Raw genomic sequence first — 23458 nt, forward strand, 5'->3', positions numbered from 1 at the left:
CAAAGGTGCTAGTGTGTGTGTGTGTGTGTGTGTGTGTGTGTGTGTGTGTGTGTGTGTGTTTGTTTGCAGTTAACTTATTAGGTAAAGAATAGATGTCCTACCCATATCTAATTGCTTTGTACTTTTTTCAACAGTTTTTATCAAGTAAAGTGTTCTTTTCTAAATAATTTGTTTAATGCTTTGTCAATACTAGGTTGTGTTATATAGTTTCTGGTTCTCCTTTGTTTAGTATATTCCATTAATCTGCTTTTTAACCAGTATCAAATGGTTTTGATAGCTACTGCTTTATGATAGTCTGAAGTCTAGAAGAGCTGTTTCCCTCTTGATCTGTGTTACTTTTGAACTTTTAAAAAAACATTTTGTACCAGTGCCACGCAAATTGTTTTCAAAAATTGAGGGAAGAAAATCACTTTGCCATACTCCTTTTGTGAGACAAATATAGTCCTAATACATTTACTGGGAAGGATGAAATGTAAAAGAACTGTAGACCTTTATCATTAATTAATTTTCCATTAAAATTTATTTTTAAATCATTTGTTAGGATCAAGTTGAATTTATACCAAGGATGATTTGAAATTAGGGAAACAAGCAAAACATTTAATCATATTAAAACCAAGCATGCCAAACTACGGTAGTTTTAGGAGTGGGAGGGGGAAAGCATTTGAGAAAATACAACACTCATTTATGCTACGAAAACCACCCCCAACTGAATATAGGCATAGGCAATTAAAAACATTTGCTAACAATCTTTTGCCTGAAACTGAGATTAAGCATCATATTCAATAGGATATAGTATAAACTTGCGTAATAAATCCCCAAAGAAAGGAAAGATGCCCATTGTTAGCATTTCATAATACAGAAATGCTGACAATAGTAACACAAGAGACAGAAATTAAAAGGGACAAAGAGGAGAAAAAATGATCCTTATTTGCTTTTGATATGAGCATTTACTTAGATAACCCTAGAGAATTGGCAAAGTAGTAATTGAGACAGTAGATTTTTCAGCAAAGTTTCAGGATTCAAATATGCCTGTAAAGAATTGGCCGCATTTTCCTGTGATTAAAAAATCCAGTAATAGAAAGGGAAATCTCATCCAAAATTAATAAATGCATAACATATTTGGAGAGTGATCTACAAACACCCACAGAATTCTCTTTTAGATTTAGTTACAAAGTACTCTGTAAAGACATAAAGAACAAGTTAAATAACTAGAAGAATATTAGTAATCATCCCGGGCCATTCCAATTTAATAAAAATGACTTTTCACCAAAGTTAATTTACATTTTAATGCTTTTCCATCAGATAATTGAATCAGTACTTTGTAGAACTTGATGAAAAAATATATCATGTCAAGTATGAAAATACTTAGGTTCTGTTTTTAAAGATAGATTGGAAGGCCTTGGTTTGAATGTTAGTCTGCTTGAGAACATAGGGCAACCAACTTCACCTACCTGGCTCTCTGTTTCCTTATCTTTAGAATAAGGTGACTGAAATAAAGATTTTCCATAATCTTTTCTAACTTGCTTACCAGTTTATGAATGTAATAATTTTGGGCTTCTTATAAAATTCTTCCATCTTTGGATAATTCACTGAATTTTATATTTCATCAGTGTGGCTACTTTGCCACTCTCTTGTCCATATTATTCAATACAACTTTGATTGGGAATTCACACAGGAATTGCCAGGGGGCTTTCTCAAGATCTTGCAGGAATTTATTTATTAGGTACCAAGAGGTCACAGGGATCTCCTGATTGTTTTTCTTACAATTAATTGCCCTATGATTTGCCACTCGAATTCTTTTCTTTACATTTACTAATCACACAAAAAGCCCATTTCTATATATAATGTGGGAGTAAAAAGATTCTGTATGCAACCAGGAATATATATTTGTGTTCAGATCACCCTTTTCCACAGGACTAGGATGTATGGGTATATGTGTGCATGTGTATGAATAAATGCAACAAGTTATTAATTACTGCTGCTCTAAAATTAAAATAAAAAAAATTTTTGTGGAGGAATTTGAGAGATCCAAGTAATTTTCCTGCCTTATTTTGCCATTTTACCACAATCCCTTTTTTAATAAGCTGCTTCTTAATTGCTCCTTTCAGAGCCAAAATCTGGCTATTTCCAGGCAACAGAGAATGCAAATGTTTGTTTCTAAATCTAGATTTACTATTTCTGAGGTTTCAGAGATAACTATTCTGAAGTCTTTGTGTGGCACAGTGGAGAAGTCTCTGGACTTACAGACAGGATAAGCTAATGTTGAATTTTGCTTCATATTGTTATTGTCTGTCTGTTTCTGGGTCAGTTACTTAATCTTGCTAATTCTTGATTCTCTCACCTGTAAAATGAGGATAATAATTGTACCTCCTTCCTTGCACCAGGTATCAGACGCTCTGAGGAACTTAAGTCAAACACAGCCCTGGCTGAGTGTTCTGGAGTTTCATGGGTACTTTCTTTACCCTTTTCAAAATCCCATCCTCTTAAATTTATTTTATGCCTGTGATTATCTGGGTCCTGCCCAAGTGTAAGAGCATATTGCATCTATCTCAGGAGGGTTTTACATACAGCTATATGTAATCAAGTTTGCTGTCTATATTTTATCAAATGCTTCCTTATTTAGAGTTTTTAAGCTCTTTTGGTGCATCATCTCTTAGTATATATTTCTTAAGCTGGCTAAACTTCTGTAGGAAAATTTGTCAGTATTACTATTTCTTATTCCTTTATCCATTTTCCATTTTATTCAGCGTCATTTGCGTGTTTGTATAGATTGTTATAGCAGTTTTAATTGTATTCCATATTTGATTTTTATTTTGCTACTTCCGTGTTGATTTTGACATTTGCTCTAGCTTGTTAGCAGACTCTCCATAGTTGTTACCACTCTGTTAGAAAATACTCTATTTTAATTTTTATTAGGTTATTCAGGACTTGCTGTAGAGAGTGTTATGAGAAGACCAAAGCTTGCATGAGATGTTTCTTGTTGTTTATGTAAGAAAAATAAAATTAACTCTGCTAGAACACTTTTTGGAATACCTGGTTTTCATGCTTTTCTGAAAAAGCATGAAGGTAGTAACATCTTAGTAGTCTGTGATGACACACAGTTTCAGTAAAGTTGATATTGAGAAGTATTTTAAAGAGGCTATTGGTAGTTTAATTAGCACAAGCCAACAGTTTGGAACTGTTTTAATATCAAGACCTTGGCATCTGCTGACATCACATAATGTGGCTTGGCTGAGCTCCTCCTTTTATATGATAGCGCATGTTTTACTTTCATTGTTCTCATTTGTTTGTTTAGGAAGTGAGTTATTGTACTTCTGTTGAATTGTCTCAAGATCACTTTCTAAATTGATTTGGAACAGGAAGGGAGCAAAGTAACATAGCCTTATTTGTTGTAAAAATTAATTTCTTTCACAAGAAAAGAGATTATGTTAGAGATTATTAAAAAAAATAACAGGGAACGAAATGGCTTCCATAAAGTGTTGTTTAAATATTTTGATTTATGGTAGGATATGTCTTGTGCTTATTGACATCATTGGTATATATGTCCAGAGTGGCATATTCCAGGTTGCCTTCCAGAGTGCTCAGAACAATTCACTGTTTTAACAATCCCTACCTTTCTACAACCTTTCTAAAATGAATCATTTCCATCCTTTGTCATAATTACCATTATCTGAGCATGAGGTTATTAAAAAGTTGTTTTAATTTGAATTTCTTCTATTAGTGATTTGTAGCAAATTTTTGTTTAGCTAACTGTAGAATTTCTCTTTTGAAAACTAGTATAGCTTTTGTAATATATTGGGAATGGCTTTTGATCTTAAATAGGCAACTGCTATTTTACTCTAATTAGTGATTGTAGTAAAATATTCTTCCTCTATTAGAATGCTTCCTTGGTTAATATAACATCATTTTTTTTTTTTTTGTGGTGCAAAAGCCTTTCAATTTCATGAAACTGAGCTTTAGCTTATGTAATTGTCTTTATCTCTTGTTTAGGAATTTATCCCCAGATCAGAACTGTGAGAGGATCTGCTTTCATTTGTGACATGAACTTTAATACTCAAGTCTTATATTTTGAATTTGTGGTAAATGGTGTAAGATAAGGTTGGGGTTTTTTTGGTATTTTTTTTTTTTTGGAGGAAAAATTAGGAATTTTAGTGGTTCATGAAAGTTTAAATCTGATGAGGTAATGAGAAGATTCCAATAATGAGTGCTGTAATCCCAGAGAAGTTATTTGATTTTTGCAGGAGAGGTATTTTCATGTTGGTTTGGTAGTATTTGTGTCAAAATATAGACAGTAGTTGAAAGTCTACTCTTCATGCCCATACAGGAAATTTGCTAGCATTAGGGCAGTGTGTTGCATGAGTTATGCGTTTGATAATTGTTTGGTATTGAAAGTTTGAGTGTATGTGGAAGCAATTCTATTTTGTTTAAAAAAAAAAAAAAAGTAAAACCAAAAACTCCAGTAATTTTGGAATAGGAAGCTTCTTTCTTTGAAGAGAAGATGTAGTACTGACATGTTTTCTGCTGATGTGCAATTGAAAAGAGATACATGCAGTAAATTTGGATTCTTTTTACTAAAAACGTCAAGTAAAAATTCCTAAGATTGACTACATTAAACATATGTGTAAACATGCTCTGAAACTTTATCCTGATGCAAATGAGTCCATTAAATTATTAGGCATGCCAAGAAGATAGGATTTATAATTTTCATGAAAGCATAGTCTTAAGATACGAAGGCAGTGATCAGAGGCCCTCAGTCTGAGCCAAAAGCTTAGTTCAGGAAAAGTTGTATTTTAACTCAAAATTTCAAAGTTCATAGAGTTTTGTTTTTTTTTAAATAAAGAAATTTAGAGACTCTGCACTACAGTAGTATGTGGTGTAATGCTTTAAAACCTTGAAACTGTTGCTTAAAGCTGTGGGAGCTACTCTAACTTACTTTATTCTCAGTGTACTTAATTGTTGAGTAAGTGTCTTCATTATTTTCAGGGCCATGTTCCCTATGTTAGATGGAAAGTATGCAGCTTTCAGAATCCAGGAGAAAGTAATCTTTTTGTAGGGGTTAAAGAAAACATTTCTCATAAGATTTCAAGATCAGCATAGAGAGCCTTATGATTTAACTGATTGAATGAAGTAAGTTAGCTTTGACCACTTCAGTTGATGCAACTATTCTTCTCTTTCCTGGTACTTATCAAATTTTCAAGTGGGTCCGTGAAAATATAAGAGAGCCTGTACATACCTGTACCTCTTCATATGACAGGTAGAACAATCTGATTGTCTATAAACTAGCGTCAGCATTCCATCTTCCAGGTCTCAGGATATTGTTCTAAATCTAATTTCTGCCAGACTTCCAGTTGACAATTTTTTGGAGTTGTTTTCTTCACTAGGTCATTTGTATCTTCAGGTTTGTGGAGAATTGGGTTGAGTTAATTTACTTTTATTAACTAGTCAATTTTCATTGATCTAATTATTTTAAAGGAATATATATGACACATCTAGAAAAATTGCAAAAACATTTGAAGGGACAAAATGATTTGGAATATCAAGGGAAATAACTAAAGGTAGGAAGTGGGAATAACTCTTTAATTTACTTTTAACTTCCATTTTTGTTCTGATTTCATTTATAGCAAGAAAGAAGAATATGATGGAATTCCTGAAACAGTTGATAGAGTTGATCTTTGGATAAGGATTTCATTTGTATTAGTGACAGTTAATGTTTTAGTCTAAAACCTGTGATTCATTTTTGACATCTGCGACAGTTGTTGCTGATGGGGAAAGGATTTGAATTCAATAAAGATTTGTTACGTACCTCCTGTGTACCAGACCCTGAGCTCTGTGTGCTGCCCAGTTCTCAAGGAGCTTACAATCTCATGGGGGAAAGTTGTTGTTAAGTTGTTTCAGTCATGTCCAACTCTTTGTGACCCAGTTTTGAGTTTTCTTGACAAAGATACCAGAGTGGTTTGCCATTATCTTCTTCAGTGAATTAAGGCAAATGGAAGGTTAATGACTTGCTCCGGCTCACACAGCTAAGTAAGTATCTGAGCCTGAATTTGAATTCAGTTCTTACTGACTCCGGGACTATCCCCTGGTCTATCCCCTGGACCATCAAGCTGCTAATGAGAAAGACAACACACAAACAGAAGCTGAAAAGGTGGTGAGAGAGATACCAGGGGACCTTGTCTGGGGTTATCTCGTTCCTCGGAGTTGAAACAAGCCAAAGCTGCAAATGAAAGGTGAAGTGAACTGGAAGTTCGATTTCTGCTGTGTGAAGAAGGCTTTGGGGGAGGTGTTTAGTATTTCATCCTCCAACCCTCCAAATCAAGGGCTGCTGAGGGATATGTTATCCAGGGTTTTGAGTAGGGGATGAGATTAGAAGTGATGAGTTTATCCTGGGAGAGGCAATCTTATTCCCTGGAGTTCAAACCAGTCAGAGCAGTAGATGCAGAGTGGCATGAGTAGTCACAAGGAACTTGGTTTCTATGACCAGCCTGTTGGTAATGGTCCTCTTTATTTAGCTAGGCTAGTCCTAGGGAAATAAATGAGATCTGTCTCCCTATCAAAATCATTTTTAGCATGGCTCAGTCTGACAGAGCATTTGTTTTGCTGACAGTTCTGCTGAGATTCAAGATACATAGCTACGGGGATACATATAGTATCAGAATAAGATGTGGGCACATATAATTCTGAGGTTGAAGTACGAGCAGGAAGTCAACTTCAATGATGAATGTTCAAGGATAAAATTTTTAGATATTATTAACAGTTAAGCAGACTAGATGATAAACCCTCATAATTAATTAGTTCCCGTTACCTTTATTTCTAATGTGAACATAGAAGACAAAAGATACTTCTATTGAAGCATCTAAACCAGCAGATAGTTTAGGCCTCCTTCAGAAAGGAGGGAAAAGACTGTTTCAAGAGTTTGATTTTTTTTGTCATGATAGATATTTAAATTAAATTTCATGGATTATTTTTGAGTGATTAGTCAGTGTCACACTGATCCTTTTTTAGTGTTTTTATGATTCAAGAAATCAAACTTCAAATAGGAAAGGTTATTTCAGTTTCAGGCAGGAGTTGTTAATTAGCTTGAGAAAAGTTGTTCATGCTAATCTTGTGCTGCATTAAAGAGCAGCATTGTGTTCAGTACTAAGATGGTGATAGTTCTATTGTACTATGTTTTGATCATAACACATTTGGGATTTTGTGTTGTTACCCTGATGTATTATAAGAATGAAATAAATGGGCTTGAAATTGATGGGTAAGGTTACTGCTGAAGGCTCCCTATTTCTTGGTGTAAAGGATATGTCTAGCCTGCCTAATAGAGATGTGGGTAAAGGGGGATTAGATAGCTAGCTTTACATGTTTGAGTTCTTAATAGGTGTTTCACTATTCACTAGTGGTTCACTAAATTCCTTTGTGGCAATGGTCCAAGGAGTTTGTACTCAAAATTCATTAATGGTGCCTTAAGCAGTACATATTTGTCAATTCATATTGTAAAAATATTTTTTCCCCTTGTGACACCAAGCGCATGTGCTTGTTTGAAGCTTTGTAACTTTGTTTCTGCAGCAATTGGAAGCCCTTGTAATAATGGAAACAATGATTTTAGGGTTTGTTCAACAGTCCCAGCAAACTGTGTCTTCTAAGTGTACCTTGTTCTCACAGTTTCTTAACCTGTTATCAAATTGTTTCCAAACAAGGATTTGATATTTGAGTGCATGTTAATTCCCAAGGGATGGTCTGATTCATGTGCATTACCCTCTTTTACTTCCTTCTGTTGCCTCATTAGCTGTTTAATCATGGTGAAATGTTATAAATGTTTGCCATATTGCAATGCAAATGTCAGGTTATTTCAAAACTAATGTCTTTGGGTGTGCATATTACAAGCCATCTTGAAACTATCATGGACTATCACAAACAATTTTAGGAACCAAACCTTGTATTGCTTCCTATTCCAGCAGTTAGGCTGAGCTCAGATTTGAATTAATGGTGCATTTATGTTACTGAGGGATGTAGGTGGCATAGTGGATACTACTGTGAGGTCTGGAGTGAGGAAGACCTGAATTTGAGTATTAGCTGAGCAAGTCACTTAACCTGTGTTTGCCTCAGTTTCTGCAACTGTAAAATGGTAGGGGTATTTTTAGCATCCATACTTCCCTGGAGTTGTTTGGAGGATCAAATTAGATATTTTTAATGTACTTAGCCCAGTGTCTGACATGTAATAGTAGGGCCTTAGTAATTCCTTATTCCTTACCTCTCACCATACTGATGAGTTTTTCAAGAACAGTTTCTGTATGAGTATAGCTGGGATGCTAATGGTGAAAGAGAAGAAATAAATATCCGAAGAGATGTTTCTTTTCAAAGGTTAGTTTACTACAAACATCATTTCTTTTAAAAAAGCAGTATTTACAATTGAAACATATATGTAATATTTAATGTAGCATTTGTTATTAGACAGTAGAAAAGTTATTATTTTATACTATAGCTAATGATTCTTGTTAGTGAACGTAGATGCCTAAAAGTAAAAAAGGAATTTCCATTTTTCAGCAGAGCTTATTTTCTGTGACATATTTGTATCAGTGAGCATTTATTCTCATCGTAGTTCAAAGTATTGAAATACATTTGATATGGAGTCAGATTTAAGACTATCTGGTATTGGGTGAAATATTGCAAACCTTTCTTGAAATAAAGTCTAACATTTAAATTAGCTTTATATATGATTACGTTAGATAGCTTTGAAGTTGTACCTTATTTCACTCAAAAAGTTTTTATAGTCAAAATTTGTAAGATAAAGAAATTTAATAATCAGGTTTTGCATATTAGTAAATGTTAGGAAATGAGACAATTTTAAATTCTTATAAAGTCTTAAAATATTTGTAATTATTTTATAGTTAATTTGAAAATTCATATTTAAACTTTATAATTGTGGGAAGGAAATAATATTATGTTTTATAATTATAACTATGCAATGTAAATTTTAATTTGAAATGGTTTTTGAATAAAAATTGTAGTTTTTATTGTAAGCACTTAGTTTGTTACTCTTGGTAGAAATCTTTAGTAAATAAACCTAAAAGAATAATTTGAGTAGTACTTGAAATTTCTCCTGGGTTTTACAATATCTTTCATTTGTTTGTCAAATTAGGTTTGCAGAAAAAAAAACCTCCATACAATTGGGAGCCTATGCATTTTTATATGTTTGAATCTGCAAAAATTTATAATTTGTTGAACATAGCCTTTGAGAACACAGGGTCATCAGTATACTCTGGTATAGATTGTAAGTTGCGACTTGCATAGCCTCACTTAACTTTATGTTGGTGACTCATATCCCCTAAACTTTTATTCTCATATTACCACAACTACCTGATAGGCATCTCTACCTAAATGCTTTATAGGCAATTCAGACGGACCATTTTCAGACTGTACCTCTCTATCCCCAAACCTATCCTTTATACAACTTTCCCTGCACTTTAATGACAGTACCATCCTTCTACTTATCAAGATTTGAACCTTCACTTCCACTTTATAGACTTTTTAGCTTCATACAGGTACTACCTATTGCTCTAGGATTTCTCTCCCCTTCCTCCTCCTGTAGCACCAATGTGATATTGACAGTGCCTATGGCTTCATGGCATAATTATGAATAGCAAAATATAAGACTCTTCAGTTGGAAGACAGACCCAAAACATTTATTTCAACACCAGACAGCTGAATCCCAAGATCAGAAAGCCATTTCCATCATAGCAACAAAGAAATCCATGCACAGTAAAAATACAGGAGGCATTACCGTCCCCAAATCTTTACCCAGCTAGGCTTCCCACAAACTAACACTCAAAGCTCATTGCCTGCTTCCCTCAGCTCTAACTGCTCTGTCCAACTTCTCTCAGCTCTGCTCCATCCTTCCTGCTCTACGCCTTCAGCAAGCTTCTTGCACCACAGACTCAGGCTTCCATGTGACTCAAGCAGGTCTCATGGATCTATTGAATGAATGGAAAAAAATCTTCCCATTATGAAAAAATACATTAACAGTACAGAAACCCAAGAATTATCAGGAATGTATTTTAGACAAAAGGAAAGAATAAGTCATGGGATAAAAAAGTATACAGTCTTCAAAGTTTTGGAGGGGTGTGATCTGGGGGGGAACGTGGATTATATTTTGATCTTAAACGCTAAAAACTCAGCAGTGTGCACAGCAGAACATAACCTGAAGTTTCTGTATGAAATTGTGAATCTTCCTTTCATATCACTTTATATGTTTATACTCACATATATGCATATGTTTGTATCTCAGTGTGCATATTGACAACAGTAATGTAAAGGAAAATAAATTTGAATGACTTCAGAACTCTGATCAATGACTACATAAAATTTAAGTAGCATATTTTCCAGTTCTTGATAGAAACAGTAGATGAAAGCTATACAGGACATTTTCAGTTCTGGACATTTTTGTTTCACTTCAGTGTATTGCATTTATTCATGTATTCCTATAACTGAGGGATCTTTTTTGGATGGAGGGAAGGAGAGCATGAATTTAATAGGTAGTGACAAACCTATCAAAAAAAAAAAAAGTTGTACTCTAGATGTTATCAAAACATCTATGAATGAATACAAAACAATATACTTACATTCCTAAGTTTGTTTTGAATAAAGAGAAAATTAACATGTTAAAGTTACTTCAGATTTACTTTCTGGATAATATTTTTACCTGTGTTTTAAAAGAAATAGCCATGAAAGAAGTGAACAAAGGTATGAGGAGAGATGTACTAGCTATTTGAAAGAGGTTACTACTAGATTGGTTTGGATTGAGTGAAGGTCTTGTATGGGAAAATTGATGAGTCTGGAAGGAGGCCAGGGGCTGGTTACGTGGAGAAGTTGAGTGTTTGCTTTCAAAATTCTCTTAAAAGGCAATGAGATTCCACTGCAGATTTTTTTTAATATAGGAGTAATACATTTGAAATGGGGAGAGATGAAGAGATTTTCCTTGCAGCTCCATCTAGAAAGCCCTGGAGTTAGCAAAACTAGCAGTAAGCTTCAACAGACATTTAAATATTGCTTATTTTTTATGGTTAGAGCGTGCTACTAAGACAAAAATGACAGTCCCTGCTCTGAAACGTAAATTTTTCTAGTGATGTGTATATATATAGCATGTTCACAGACAGAATACATGCAAAATATAATTCATATATAAGATAAATAGTTTACATATTGTTAAGTACGTGTGGAATACATACAAAGCAAAAACAATGTTTGGAGTACATTGACAACTTTGGGAATTAGAAAATAACTGTTAAAGATGGTAGCATTTAAGATGAGCCAGTTTTAAAGCATCTGAGCTGAGGAGGGGGAAAGCATTTCAGGTAAGGAGGGAAGCCTATAAAGACATTGGGGTAGAATGTGGAATGCTTTGTGTTTGAAGACAACAAGAATGTGCATTTAGCCCATGAGCAGAAGTAATTTTATATGCAGCAAGCAGGAGGTAGTTGGTACCAGGTTGTGAATTTCTTGAGATGGGCAGTGTCAAAACACCTGGGTTGTAGGAATTTAAAACTGGCAGATTCATTGGAGAGATTAGAGACTGGATGCAAGGAGACCAAATATGGAAGTTTCTGCAAAAGTGTAGTACAGAGTATAGCAAACTGTGTCCAAGACCAAATATAATAAAATTTTAGTTAAAAATACAAAATCCACTGTATATTAGCTAGTGGGAGGTACAAAAATAAGCAGTGGATGGTTTTGACCCATGGGCATTCCTTCTTCAATTTAACTATCCTACGTCCTTGCCAGACACCTTCTCATCCTAGGGAAACTTACTTCTGCCCTTCTTTAAAGATGGATGATTTCCTAGCCTGGAGCACCGTTTAGAGTTGCCCCAGTCATGCTCACTTCATTTCTAGTTGGACTTCTCCTTTGGATTTCGCTATCTCCTGGCTTTGCCCATAGTGAACAATTTCTCTGATCATTCCTGTCATATTCTAGCTCCTTTTTGTCTTCCCCCATTAAAGTGTAAGTCCTTTGATGGTAAGGATTATTTTGGTGACTTTCATTTGTCTTACCAATATATAGTTTTTGTTCCCTCTTCTTTTATTCTGAAAGCAATAATTATTATTTTAGAGTTTAGGAGCCTGAGAGATGTTTAGAGACTTTTCTAGAGCTATACTGGTGTATTTGAGAATGATTGCATCAAGAGTCATCTGACTTTCAAGTCCAGTACCATATCTGGAAAGAAGGAAGTTAGAAAGAGAATAGTTTGAAAGTTAAAGATGTCTATTTTGGTCACTGCTAGGCAGTTAGTGATGTGAGGCTGGAGGTAAAGAGAGAGACACTACTATGGATTTGGGGTTAGCTACATAGAAATGAAGAGCTGAACTGATGACAGGATGGAGTGAAGTTTGGAGGACCAGGCTCTGTGGTACACCCACAAAAATGGCTCAGGACTGGAGGAAGAACCAGAGAGGCATAAAAGGAGTGATAATAGAAAGTATTTATCAGTAAAGTAGTATAATGGGTGTAAGAAAGAGAGTGTGTCAGCAGCATGTTGTTGCAGAGACCAAGAAAGATGAGGACTAAGAAAAGGCAATTAGAGTTAACTGATTCCAGTTAAGTTAGGTTTGAAACTAGATTGTAAGGTATTTAGAAGTGAACTTGAGGTAAGAAAACGGAATCAATAAACAAAGATAGCCTTTTCTTTGGAAAGAGCAATGGACAGTCATGTGAAAGTTGCATATCTGTCCCTAAAGACAGATCTTAGTTCTCAATTTGGCTCAATGGATTGCTCAGTCTGAGGGCTCAAGCCAAAAACTCATTTAAGTAAAATTTATTTAAATATCCTCAGTTTTTAATGTAGTTAAAGAGCAGTGTAGGAAGAAAAATAACAGACAAAAGCTGATGTTTAAGAGGTTAAAAGCAGGAGGCTGGCAGGTTCCCTTTGGAACTTCTTGCTTGAAGTCCTAAAAATCACTTTAATATTATTGCTCAGTGGGCTTGCTGCTGGGTCCCACATTCAGTCACCTGTGGGCGAAGTTAACTCTTAACACATTCTTGCTGGTTCACATTTATGTAGTGCCCACTATGTGCTGGGCACTGCGCCAAGTGCTTGATTTTATCCTTTAGTAACCCTTAGAGGTAGGTGCTACTATTATCTCATTTTACAGTTGAGGAAACAGGTAGACAAGTTAAGCCTAGTGTTACATGGCTAGTGTCTGAAGCTGAAGTTGAACTTTTGGTTCTAGGTGTGTCCTAAAATTTCTTTGTTCACAAATAGTCTTGTATGGTATTGTAGGAGTGTGGGGACTTGACTCATGTTTCCAGTTCAGTGATATTCAATCCCATCTGTATCCTATCTCCATCTTCATACGTATCATTCCTTATGAAAAGGGCACACTTGTATTTAAGGCCTGGAACTGACAGTTATTTACTGTATGAAGTTGGACAACTTAAGTTTGCCTCTTTGAACCTCATTGTCTTTTTGTTTAAAAAAAAAAAAAAGAAAGAAAAATCTGGATAGTCCACCCCACAGTTTTCGCATGGATTTATTAATTGCATAATATGTAGAAAAAACTCTTTTAGAAACTGGATGTGGAAACAAAAAATGGAATTGTTGCTTGCAGGAATTTCAGCCTATGGCTGAAACATGGCATATACTGAAATAATTACATTATTAGGTAGAGTGGGATAAGGGTATTAAAGAAGAAATTTTTAGAGAAGGTTAAGAGAATTTTTGAGGAAAGAAAGATAATTTACATGAGATGCTGTCATCTTAGGTTTCATAGAGAAGGTGGCTTTTAAACTCTGCCTTGAAGGAGCTCAGTAGTCAGAAATGAGGGAATGCGTTCCCTGTAAGACATTTTAGGAGTACACTGAAGTGGGAGATAACTGACTTCTCGATCTTTGCTACTCTTATTAATACGGTATAAAATTATACTAACTTAAAAAAATGAAATTATGTCATGCTTTATTGAGTTTGTGGTTAACTAATACTCCTAAGTAAATTTTAAAAATTTCCTCCTATTTTGTAAGATTCCTCTCATCATTCCAGTAATATTCTTTGTATGAGAAACCTTGTGAGGATCGTAGGATTTCCCAGGCAGGGTCAGAGAGTTATCTGGGACTAGCTTCTGCTGTCCACTGCTTCCCTGGTAGCTCTTAGGAACATCCATGTGATATGCCCCTTAATACAGAAAATCCCTTTTCTTTGAAAGAACTCACAAAGTGGGTGGAGGAAGGCCTTTTATTAGGCTAAGCGGGGTGTGATGCTCAGTAGGAACAGCCATACAATACCGAGGCAGGAGTGAAGTTGCACAGTTCTGTCTTTCCTGTTCTGGTTAGTCAAATTCCTGACTCTTATTTCCTTACATTACCTGTTTATGAAGATTACGTGAGCATTGTAATGAGGATACTTGTGACTGGGGTATGACTGCTCAGGCTTGAAAATGGTTTTTTAGTCTAACCTTTCTAGTCCTGCTGGCCCAGGATGATATAAAATAATCGAGCTTCCCCACAACTCTTGATTGTCTCTTAATAACTTTTGTGGGAGCAAAACTAGATAGCATAATATCCCTTCTTACACTTGTAATCATATCTAGTTCCAGCGTATTTTTAAAAAGTGAACATAACCCATCATATGTGGTTTGACCTGAGAGTATATAGATTTATGAGGAAACTTGATAAACTTTAAAGTGCTATCTGTTTTCCTCTTCTCTCCTTTCTTTAAAGTTCTTCTACACTCTCATAAAAAATACATGAGGGGAATTGAGGAAGCAACCAGGATATATTTTAAAAAATATTTATCGATCCTTTCTGTTTTCATTTATTTTCAGGTATTTCCACCAACCTGCTTCCTGTAAACCTTCTCATGTTACAAAGAAAACAGTTCAGTAAGACCAAACAATACATATATTGACAGAATATGAAATTTTTTTATACTCATAGTCTTTACTTACCTTTTCCTACAGTGAAAGGAACAATATTATTTTCTTATTGTTCTCCTAGATCTTGACTTGCTTCTCTAAATTTTTTTGTAGTTGTTATTTCTTATTGTAAAGTACTATTCCATTCTTCAGTTGATGGGCATGTGCTTGGTCCAGGTTGATTGGTCCTGCAAACAAATGCTGCAGTGAATATACTGGACTGTTTGTAACTTTATCCTCCTTAGGATATATGCCCAACAATGAGTTTTCCGTGTCAAGCGATGTAAAGAGTTGTCATTCCCATCTCCCCAGTAATTACAAATGATTTTAAAAAATGATTAGTGCTATACCAGTTCAACTAATAAGGAATTATTTTATGGAGTCAAGCAAAATAAAATTCGGGAGAATAAAAGGTCAAATCTGAAGGGAAATGGGGAAAAAAGGGAGGAATGAATACCTTAAACTATATTATTAAATATTAGTATGCAAACTATTTGATACTGATTTAAAAAAAATTAAAGTATATTGAATTAGACAAGTAAAAATCACAAAACTAAGTATATTAGCTCAGTGTTGAATAGATAAATAAAAACATAAATACATACTGTGTGCCAGACTCAACACTGCAAGCAGTGGAAATGCAAGCAAGGAAGGAATTTTCTACTTTTAATGAGTTTGCATTCTAATTAGGAAAGACTAGAATGGGGCATGGTGTGATGGCCAGACATTTAACTAAAAATACATTTCAGAGTAGATTACTAATGGCTTCATGATTAAAATATAATTTTAAATTACTTAAATTTAAATTAAAATATTTAAATAAAATTAATATAAAAGGTGACAAAACTAATGAAAGATATTTCTTAGTTGGTTACTTTGTAATTGTACTTTATGCAAAAAAGCTTTTCGATTCAGTTTGATGTACACAAATACAAATCCTATGCTTAATTTTGTATGGAATGAAAAAGGATTAAGTGCTTGGTGAAATAGTTACTGTTCTTAAGGAATTTTTATCACTAAAGGAAACATCGTTCAATGATAGTTTCAGTTTCATGGCAAGTGATAACTTCTCTTAAAATTTAATTTATTTGTTTTTAGTTTTCAGTATTCACTTCTATAAGATTTTGAGTTCTGAATTTCTCCCCCTGCCTCTGCTAGTGTGCAATCTGATATAGGGTATACATGTACAATCATATTAAACATTTCCACATTAGTCATGTTGTAAAGAAGAATTACAATGAAAGGGAAGAACCACAAGAAAGAGGAAACAAAAAAAGAGAAAGCAGTATGCTTCAATCTGCATTAAGACTTCCATAATTCTTTCTCTGGGTGTGGATAACATTTTCCGTCATGAGTCTTTTGTAATAACCTTAGATCCTTGTATTGTTGAGAGGAGTTAAGTCTAAATGAGGTACCCATTTTGACCTTATCTTGGTATATGTTTAAGAGGTTGATCTATGCCTAGTTTCTGCTATACTATTTTACAGTTTTTCCAACAGCTTTTGTTAATGAGTTGTTATCCCAAAATCTGTAGTCTTTGGGTTTATCAAACAGGAGATTACTGTAGTTTGCGGATCTGATTGAGACCTTTGATACTGTCACTTGTGAGGGCATATGGAAAATTATGTCAAAATTTGGTTGCCTGGAAAAGTTCATCAGTGTTGTGTGTCAATTTCATGATGGCATGCTTGCCTGGGTTCTGAATAATGGACAGTGCTCTCGTGCAAATCCCTAATGGAGTGAAATGAGGCTGTGTGCTTTTCAAGTGCCTTCAATGAAGATGAACACTGCATGAAGGTCAGCACTGATGGTAAATTCTTCAACTTGAAAAGGCTATAAGCCAAGATCATAGTGAAGTGTTGATGTGTGACAATTCTGTTTGCAGGTGATTGTGCACTCAGTGCAGCCTCTGATACTGAGATGCAACAATGACCTATCCCTGAGGCTTGTGCTAATTATGGCCTCACAGTTAACACTAAGAAAACACAGGTGCTCCATCAGCCACCACCACACCATCTTTATATGGAACCCTCATTTGCAGCAAATCAAGAAGTTTTGAATACTGTGGTAAGTTCACTTACCTTGGCAGTATACTTTCCAGGGACATAACACATTGATATTGAGGTTGGTGCATGCATTGCTAGAATAAGCTCAGTGTTTGGGAGGCTTTGAAGAAAAGTGTAGGAGAGAAGAGCTATTAGACTGATTACCAAACTGCAGGTCTACAGAGCCATCGTGCTGACTGTGAGTATACCAGTGCCATGCCAAGATCTGAATCATTCCCATTTGAATTGTCTTAGGAAGATTCTGAAGCTTATCTGGCAGGATAAGATATCAGACATTGAGGCCCTTTCTCAAACTAAACTGCCAAGTATTCAGACTGTACTTCAGAGAGTGCAACTCCTATGGGCTAGCCATGATATTTAAATGCAACATTTTTACTTGCCAAAAAAAAACCAAAAAAAAACCCAACTGTTTTATGGAGAAGTCACACAGGGCAGGGTGGTCCAAAGAACTGATATGAGGACACTTTTAAGGTCTGTGTTAACAATTTTGGAATTGATTGCATGTCATAGGAGATATCGGCAAAGGACCACTCAGCATGGTGTGCCCACATCAGGGAAGGTGCAAAGCAGAATTGAAAAAGCTCAAAAGAAACTCAAGATGGGCAAATTTAGAAAATTCAACCTGAATGTTCACATGGACTATTTGTGTGCGACCTGTGGTTGAACTTTCTGAACTCCTTTTGGTCTGATCAGCCACAATCAGACACTTAGTGATATAATTTTGGTCCTCTTTGAGAAGCAGTGACAACAACCGTAGATTACTGTAGTCATTGCCTACTGTGTCTTGTGTACCTAACCTGTTCCACTGATCCACCACTCTTTTACTTTGCCATTATCAATTACTTTTAATGATTGCAGATTTTTAATGCAGTTTTAGATCTGGTACAGCTAAGCCATCTGCAGGTATAACCTGATCACTTATTTAGCTTCAGAATTCTTGTCATTACCTAATTATGAAAATTGACTTCTGTCACAGAACTTTTTAAAAATACCATATGACCTTTTAGTTTATATATTCATTTGGAACTTATTGTGTCAAATAATAGCATGTACTTGACAATGCCTAAAGCATAACTGATATCTTGACAGAGATGGAGATATGCATTCTTTGAGTCTTGGTCTTGACCAGTGTGTTGATGTATTTTGCTAGGCTTTCTATTTTTTTTTTTTAAAGAAGAGCTTCTACTTCTTGATTGTGTTGGGATTGATTTGTGGCTAGTACATAAAGCACATAAAACATCAATAAAACTTGTTTTTATAATAGAAAAGGGGTTAGATTTCTTTCGTGTACTAAAACTTTACATCCCATTCCAGAGTTTTTTTCTTTCTATATTTGTGCTTGTTGATAAAGTTGACAACTTTTAAAAACAAAAGTAGTGTATCTACCTTACTGAAGTCCCCAAACATTGATTTGGTGAGGACATGACACATGGTGATCTCTTATTATTTTTTTTTAAGGGTTTTAACTTGTATAACTTTTTTGGGGAGATGATTATGATCTTTTGGACCACTTCAAATGTTAGGACTTGACCCTTAAAAAAGACAAGTGATTTTGGGATTATCTAAGGTGCTAAATAACTGTGCCAAATACACTCTACTTGATTTTCTGGAAACAGCAGATATTTAACAGACTTAAAAGTTGAGGATAATTCAGTGTTTATTAATCTGGGTTGCTCCTAACTTAATGTGAGATCTCAATGAGTTGAGCCTTTAGGACATGGAGGTAGATAGGTTCAGTAGATAATTGGTGGTAGTTATTATTTGTCCTTCATTCACAAAAAGGACCCTGATGTCAGGAAAATGATGCCATGACTTGCAAGTGAACTAGATTTAAGTGAGGGAGTGCTGTGCAAAGTCACCAGCCTCACTTTCTCCTCTGGAACCATCTGCATCCAAAGGCAAAATATAGATGAGGATAAGTGGAGATGACCCCCAACAGATCAGGAAGGTTGGAGGTCATCTTGTTCCACCCCCCTTGCCACCCTCACCCCGAACCACCCATGGTAATAGACCTTAGGAAAATGATGAGTGTTGAACATGTAGATTTGCGAATTAGTTCCATAAAGATAGTTGAACCAGAGCTCATTCAGAAAGAGAAAACAAGTGAGGCATGCTCTGGTTGTTGTTGTTCAGATGTGTCTGACTCTTTGTGACCCTGAGGTACAAGAATAGTGTCCATGGGGTTTTCTTGGCAGAGATACTGGAGTGGTTTGCCATTTCCTTCTCCAGTGGATTAAGGCAACCAGAAGTTAAGTGACTTGCCCAGGGTCAAGGTCTGAGGCCTGATTTGAACTCATGTCATTCTGATTCCAGGCCTACCACTCTATCCTCTCTGCCATCTAACTGTCCCTAGGATAAGGTGAAGTGTAGAGGCAGTTAGGCAAGAAGGCTTGTTTTGGGAGATTTTATATTTTTGTAAATACTCGATTCCTTTTGCATTTGCTATTTCCATTTATTTATTTTTTGGGGGGGTACAGTCTTACATAGAAGTTGTATAATGGTTATTATTAGTCTGTTAAAAAGTAGTTCTTGTTTGTCTTGGACTTTTTTTTTTGGTATTTTTGGTTGTGAAAATTTTTTCTTAAACCTTTTCGAGTTGCTAATTTGTTTTTTTATTTTCCAGGCTTTTTAACTGTATGCTTCGTTCTTCTTGGCATTTTCTATATTTTAAGTTTTCCCATTGTCACTTTTGAAGTTTTAAATAAAAAAAATAGAGAGATGACCATCACTTGGAGATTCATTTTATGGATTTTTCTGTGTGTCGTTGCTATTTAATATAATAGGTCAATTCTGTGATTTATTTATTTACCTGCTTATTATTCAGGCTTTACCTTAGTATCTTTTTGTGCCTAAATTTTTGTGTATATTTTCTTTATTCACAACTATTTTCTTTACTTCATCCCCTTTAAAGGGTGTGTTATAATTTTGAAGAATCATGGTATAATACAAGGAATATTTGAATCTTGACTCTGCTACTTGTTACCTTTGTGACCTTGGTGAAGTCACTTAGCCTCAGTTTGCTTTCATTTCAGTTGAACTACATTAGTTTTAGCTCTAATTCTGTGATCCTATAATTTCTTTTAAAATGAGTTTTTAATTGAAGTTTTTCCTAGTATCTCTTCCACTTTTCACTTTCAGAGAGCCATTGTAATATGACATAGTGTTTTTAAAGAGAAAAAAATGTGCAATGTTTAACACTTGTGGTTCTCCTACTTCCCTTAAGGTGTTAATTGGGGGTGTTTTCTCACATCTGTTCATTTTGAGTCATTTTTGATCTTTACAATTTTATTATATTCAATTATGATTTTTTTCTAGTTGTGATTCTTCCTTTTAAATGATTGTAGTTATTGTGTATATTTTCTTGGATCTGCTTTTTTTCACAGTGCATTGGATCTTTATCACATTCATCATTTCTTAGAACACAGTAATATTCCATTACATTCATGTACCCTATTGTATTTAGCTATTTCTCAATCAATGGCTATCTACTTGATTTTATAATTTTTTGCTGTCTTAAAAAGTGCTACTACAAATATTTTGGTATATGTATATGGGGATTTATTGCTGTAAGGCATGCCCATCATATGGGTGAATTGCTGAAAAAATCTAAAATGTAGGCATTATGAAATAATATAGAGCAGTAAGAAGTGATGACTATGAGGAATTCAGAGATACATGGGAAGGTTTCTATGAACCTGAAAGAACTGTGTGGTATGGTGGTGATGGGGAGGTACTAGGGATAAATATAATGTGAAAGGAAATATTAAAAAAGTAGAACTCTGAGAAACTATAATAACTAACCTATTACACTATGAAAGTGAAGCAGAGATAGCATGCATATGGAAGGAGCAGAGGGTTGCATAAACTTTAAAAAGGTGGTTTCTACATCTGAATTTGGAGAATGGAGGGAGGGCATTATAGATCTAGTGTTTGATATTATAACAGTGGTGGTTTTAGCCACAAAGTTACTAACACTGTCATGTAAGAGGCACCTATGTTTAAAAAAAGAAATAAAATTGAATACCACAAAGTACTGTTCAGTCAAGGAAGTGTGTCTGACTGTGTAGATTTGTGCATACTGAAGTGCAGTGCCATGTGTCCTCAAAACTGTCCTGCTTGTTTGTACTCCTTTCCAGACATTCTTTTCATGTAAACAAGCATATTTTAATGGCATTTTTCAAGATTCCTGTTAAAAATTTCCTTTTCTTTCCAGTCCCTGTCTTGTCTTTATCTTAAATATGAAAGAGAAGATTTCAAAGAGATAACCTAAAGGCAAAATTGTTACTGTTATAGTTACTGTAGCCTAAATCTCTTGACTTTTGGGAAAAAGTCAAAGTAACACACAATAATTTGAAAAACAGGCTCTAGAAGTGGTTCTGTTCAGAAGCTTTGAGGGAGAGGGAAAAAGGGAATACATTAAGTGTAGAAAATGAGAGGGGGAAAGGAACTTCATATTTCTTTCTATGATTCATCAGTTTTTAGTTGTGTTTTTAGTTACAGCATTGTGTAAACTGTTCTTGGTTCTCACTTCATTCTATATCTGTTCATACATGATTTTTGTAAAATCATCTCTTTTGTTATTTCTCAAGTAATAATAATATTCCATTATATTGATCATAGCCCATTTGCTTAGCCATTTTCATGTTGTAGAAGAGACTTTTTGAGGTAACTACCCACTTTTTTTTGTTCTTTCAGGATTTTGAAGTTCATTTTGTTTACAGCTTTTTCCTTCCCACTATTATACTCCATGTTAACTCCATCCTCCCTTTTCCTCCTTGTTTTTTAATTGAGTTCGACATATTCCTGTACCTAACTTCTTGAGCATATTTAACTCCCCATTGTTTATGTAAGAGTGAGGTTATTTAGATGTGTACTTTCTGTCAACTGTTTTTCTCCATGTTGGTATGCTTTTCTCACATGCCCTAAACATGAGAAATATGAAGTTCCTTTGCCCCTTTCCCTTTCTACACTAATGTATTCCCTTTTTTCTCCTTTTTCTTGCCTTCAAGGCTTCAGAACAGAACCAGTTCTAGAGCCTCTGTTTTTCAAGTTATTATGTATGTTGACTTTTTCCCAGTCAAGAGATTTAGGCTACAGTAACTATGTAGCAACAACTTTACCTTTATTTTGAAATCTTCTGTTTCATATTTAAGATGAAACTTATTACATTAGCACTTACTACATTAGAATTGATTGCAGTAAACTTCAGATGTTGCTGCATAGAAGTATTCAGAGAACTTTTCAAGGTGTGAAAAGCATTCTATTCTGGAGAAGAGAAACACAATTGTGTTTAGGTAAACACAATTTCTTTGAGCTGGTGTGCTATTAAAGCAGGCCCCTAATCAGTTTCTGAGAGGTAATTTGGATCTCATTTTTGAGAAATTTTCTTTTGTATTAGTATGTTTCACATACCTTTAACTTTTGTACTAGGCACAATGCAAAGTTAATGTCATAAGTTAATGAGGTTTCATTGTTTCATTTATAGGCCTCGAAATAGAGGAAAATCTACAGTGGAGGATGATGATAGCATGGATGGGTTGGAGGCAGCAGAAACAGAAAACACCATTGAAACAGGTAATAAATTAAGACTCCTATTAAATGTCCTTTTTAATGACCTAGGTTGTAAAATTTCAGAACTAATACATGGTGGCAGTGGTATCACTTGTTAAGTTTTATTTTTGAAAGATATCTGTAAATTCATCATGTTGGGTTCTCCAACTTATGATAATTCTCCAAGCCTTTGTAAAGTATGCATTTAATTTTTGTCTACTTATGAGTTAACGTTAATGTGTCCTTTTCCCTTTCGTTTCACCACCTTTCTTAGATTTAGATAAAATTTACTGTATTAAGGACAGAGTAATTTTTTATTTTACTGTTTTTTGTTTTAGTTTTTTAAAATCAGAAATGAGTGTTGTATTTTGCCAGTTCTTTTCAGAATATATTAATATAATTACATGATTTTAGTTATCTATTTCTAATATAGACAATCATTTTGATAGTAACTAAGTGTTGTACTAATTCTGTATCACTGATATAATTCCTTCCTGGTCATGGTCCATAATTTTTTCAATATATTGTAGTGCTTTTGCTGTTATTTTGTTTAAAATTCATTAAAGATAATAATTTATAGTTCTTAGCCTCTAGCTACTCTCTCTCCCTTGTATCATTATCAAGTCTCTGTTTTTTGGGATCAGTCTAAATATCAGCATTATAAACCTATTTTGCTGTCTAAAAAAAGGCTATGTTTGTAACATGGCAGGACTTTAGAAAAGTGAAAAGAGTTCTTATTATGTGGAAATTAATTATATTTTGTTAAAATTCAATTGTAAATTTGTTCTCATTGATTTAAAAAAAATTTGAGTTGATGCGTGATTTATTCAACTTTTTCACCCCAGTGTTAGATTATTCACATAGCCTGTTAGAATTGTTGTGGTGATTATTCATCTATTTCTATTGACATAATTGGACAAAGTAATTTCTGACAGTGATTTAATTTTCTTT

General features: G+C 34.5%; 1 protein-coding gene across 9 annotated transcripts in view; it reads left to right on the top strand.

Moving 5' to 3' along the window:
* KMT2C (lysine methyltransferase 2C) overlaps positions 1 to 23458 on the top strand; it is a 285522-nt gene that overhangs the window by 37442 nt on the left and 224622 nt on the right. For all 9 annotated transcript variants that reach the window (XM_072652159.1, XM_072652155.1, XM_072652152.1 and 6 more), the window contains exon 2: positions 22443 to 22531. In XM_072652159.1, coding sequence (XP_072508260.1) covers positions 22443 to 22531 — 89 coding nt within the window. The remainder of the gene's footprint in view (positions 1 to 22442; positions 22532 to 23458) is intronic.

This window comes from Notamacropus eugenii, chromosome 3, assembly GCF_028372415.1.
Source record: "Notamacropus eugenii isolate mMacEug1 chromosome 3, mMacEug1.pri_v2, whole genome shotgun sequence".
Lineage (NCBI taxonomy): Eukaryota > Metazoa > Chordata > Mammalia > Diprotodontia > Macropodidae > Notamacropus > Notamacropus eugenii.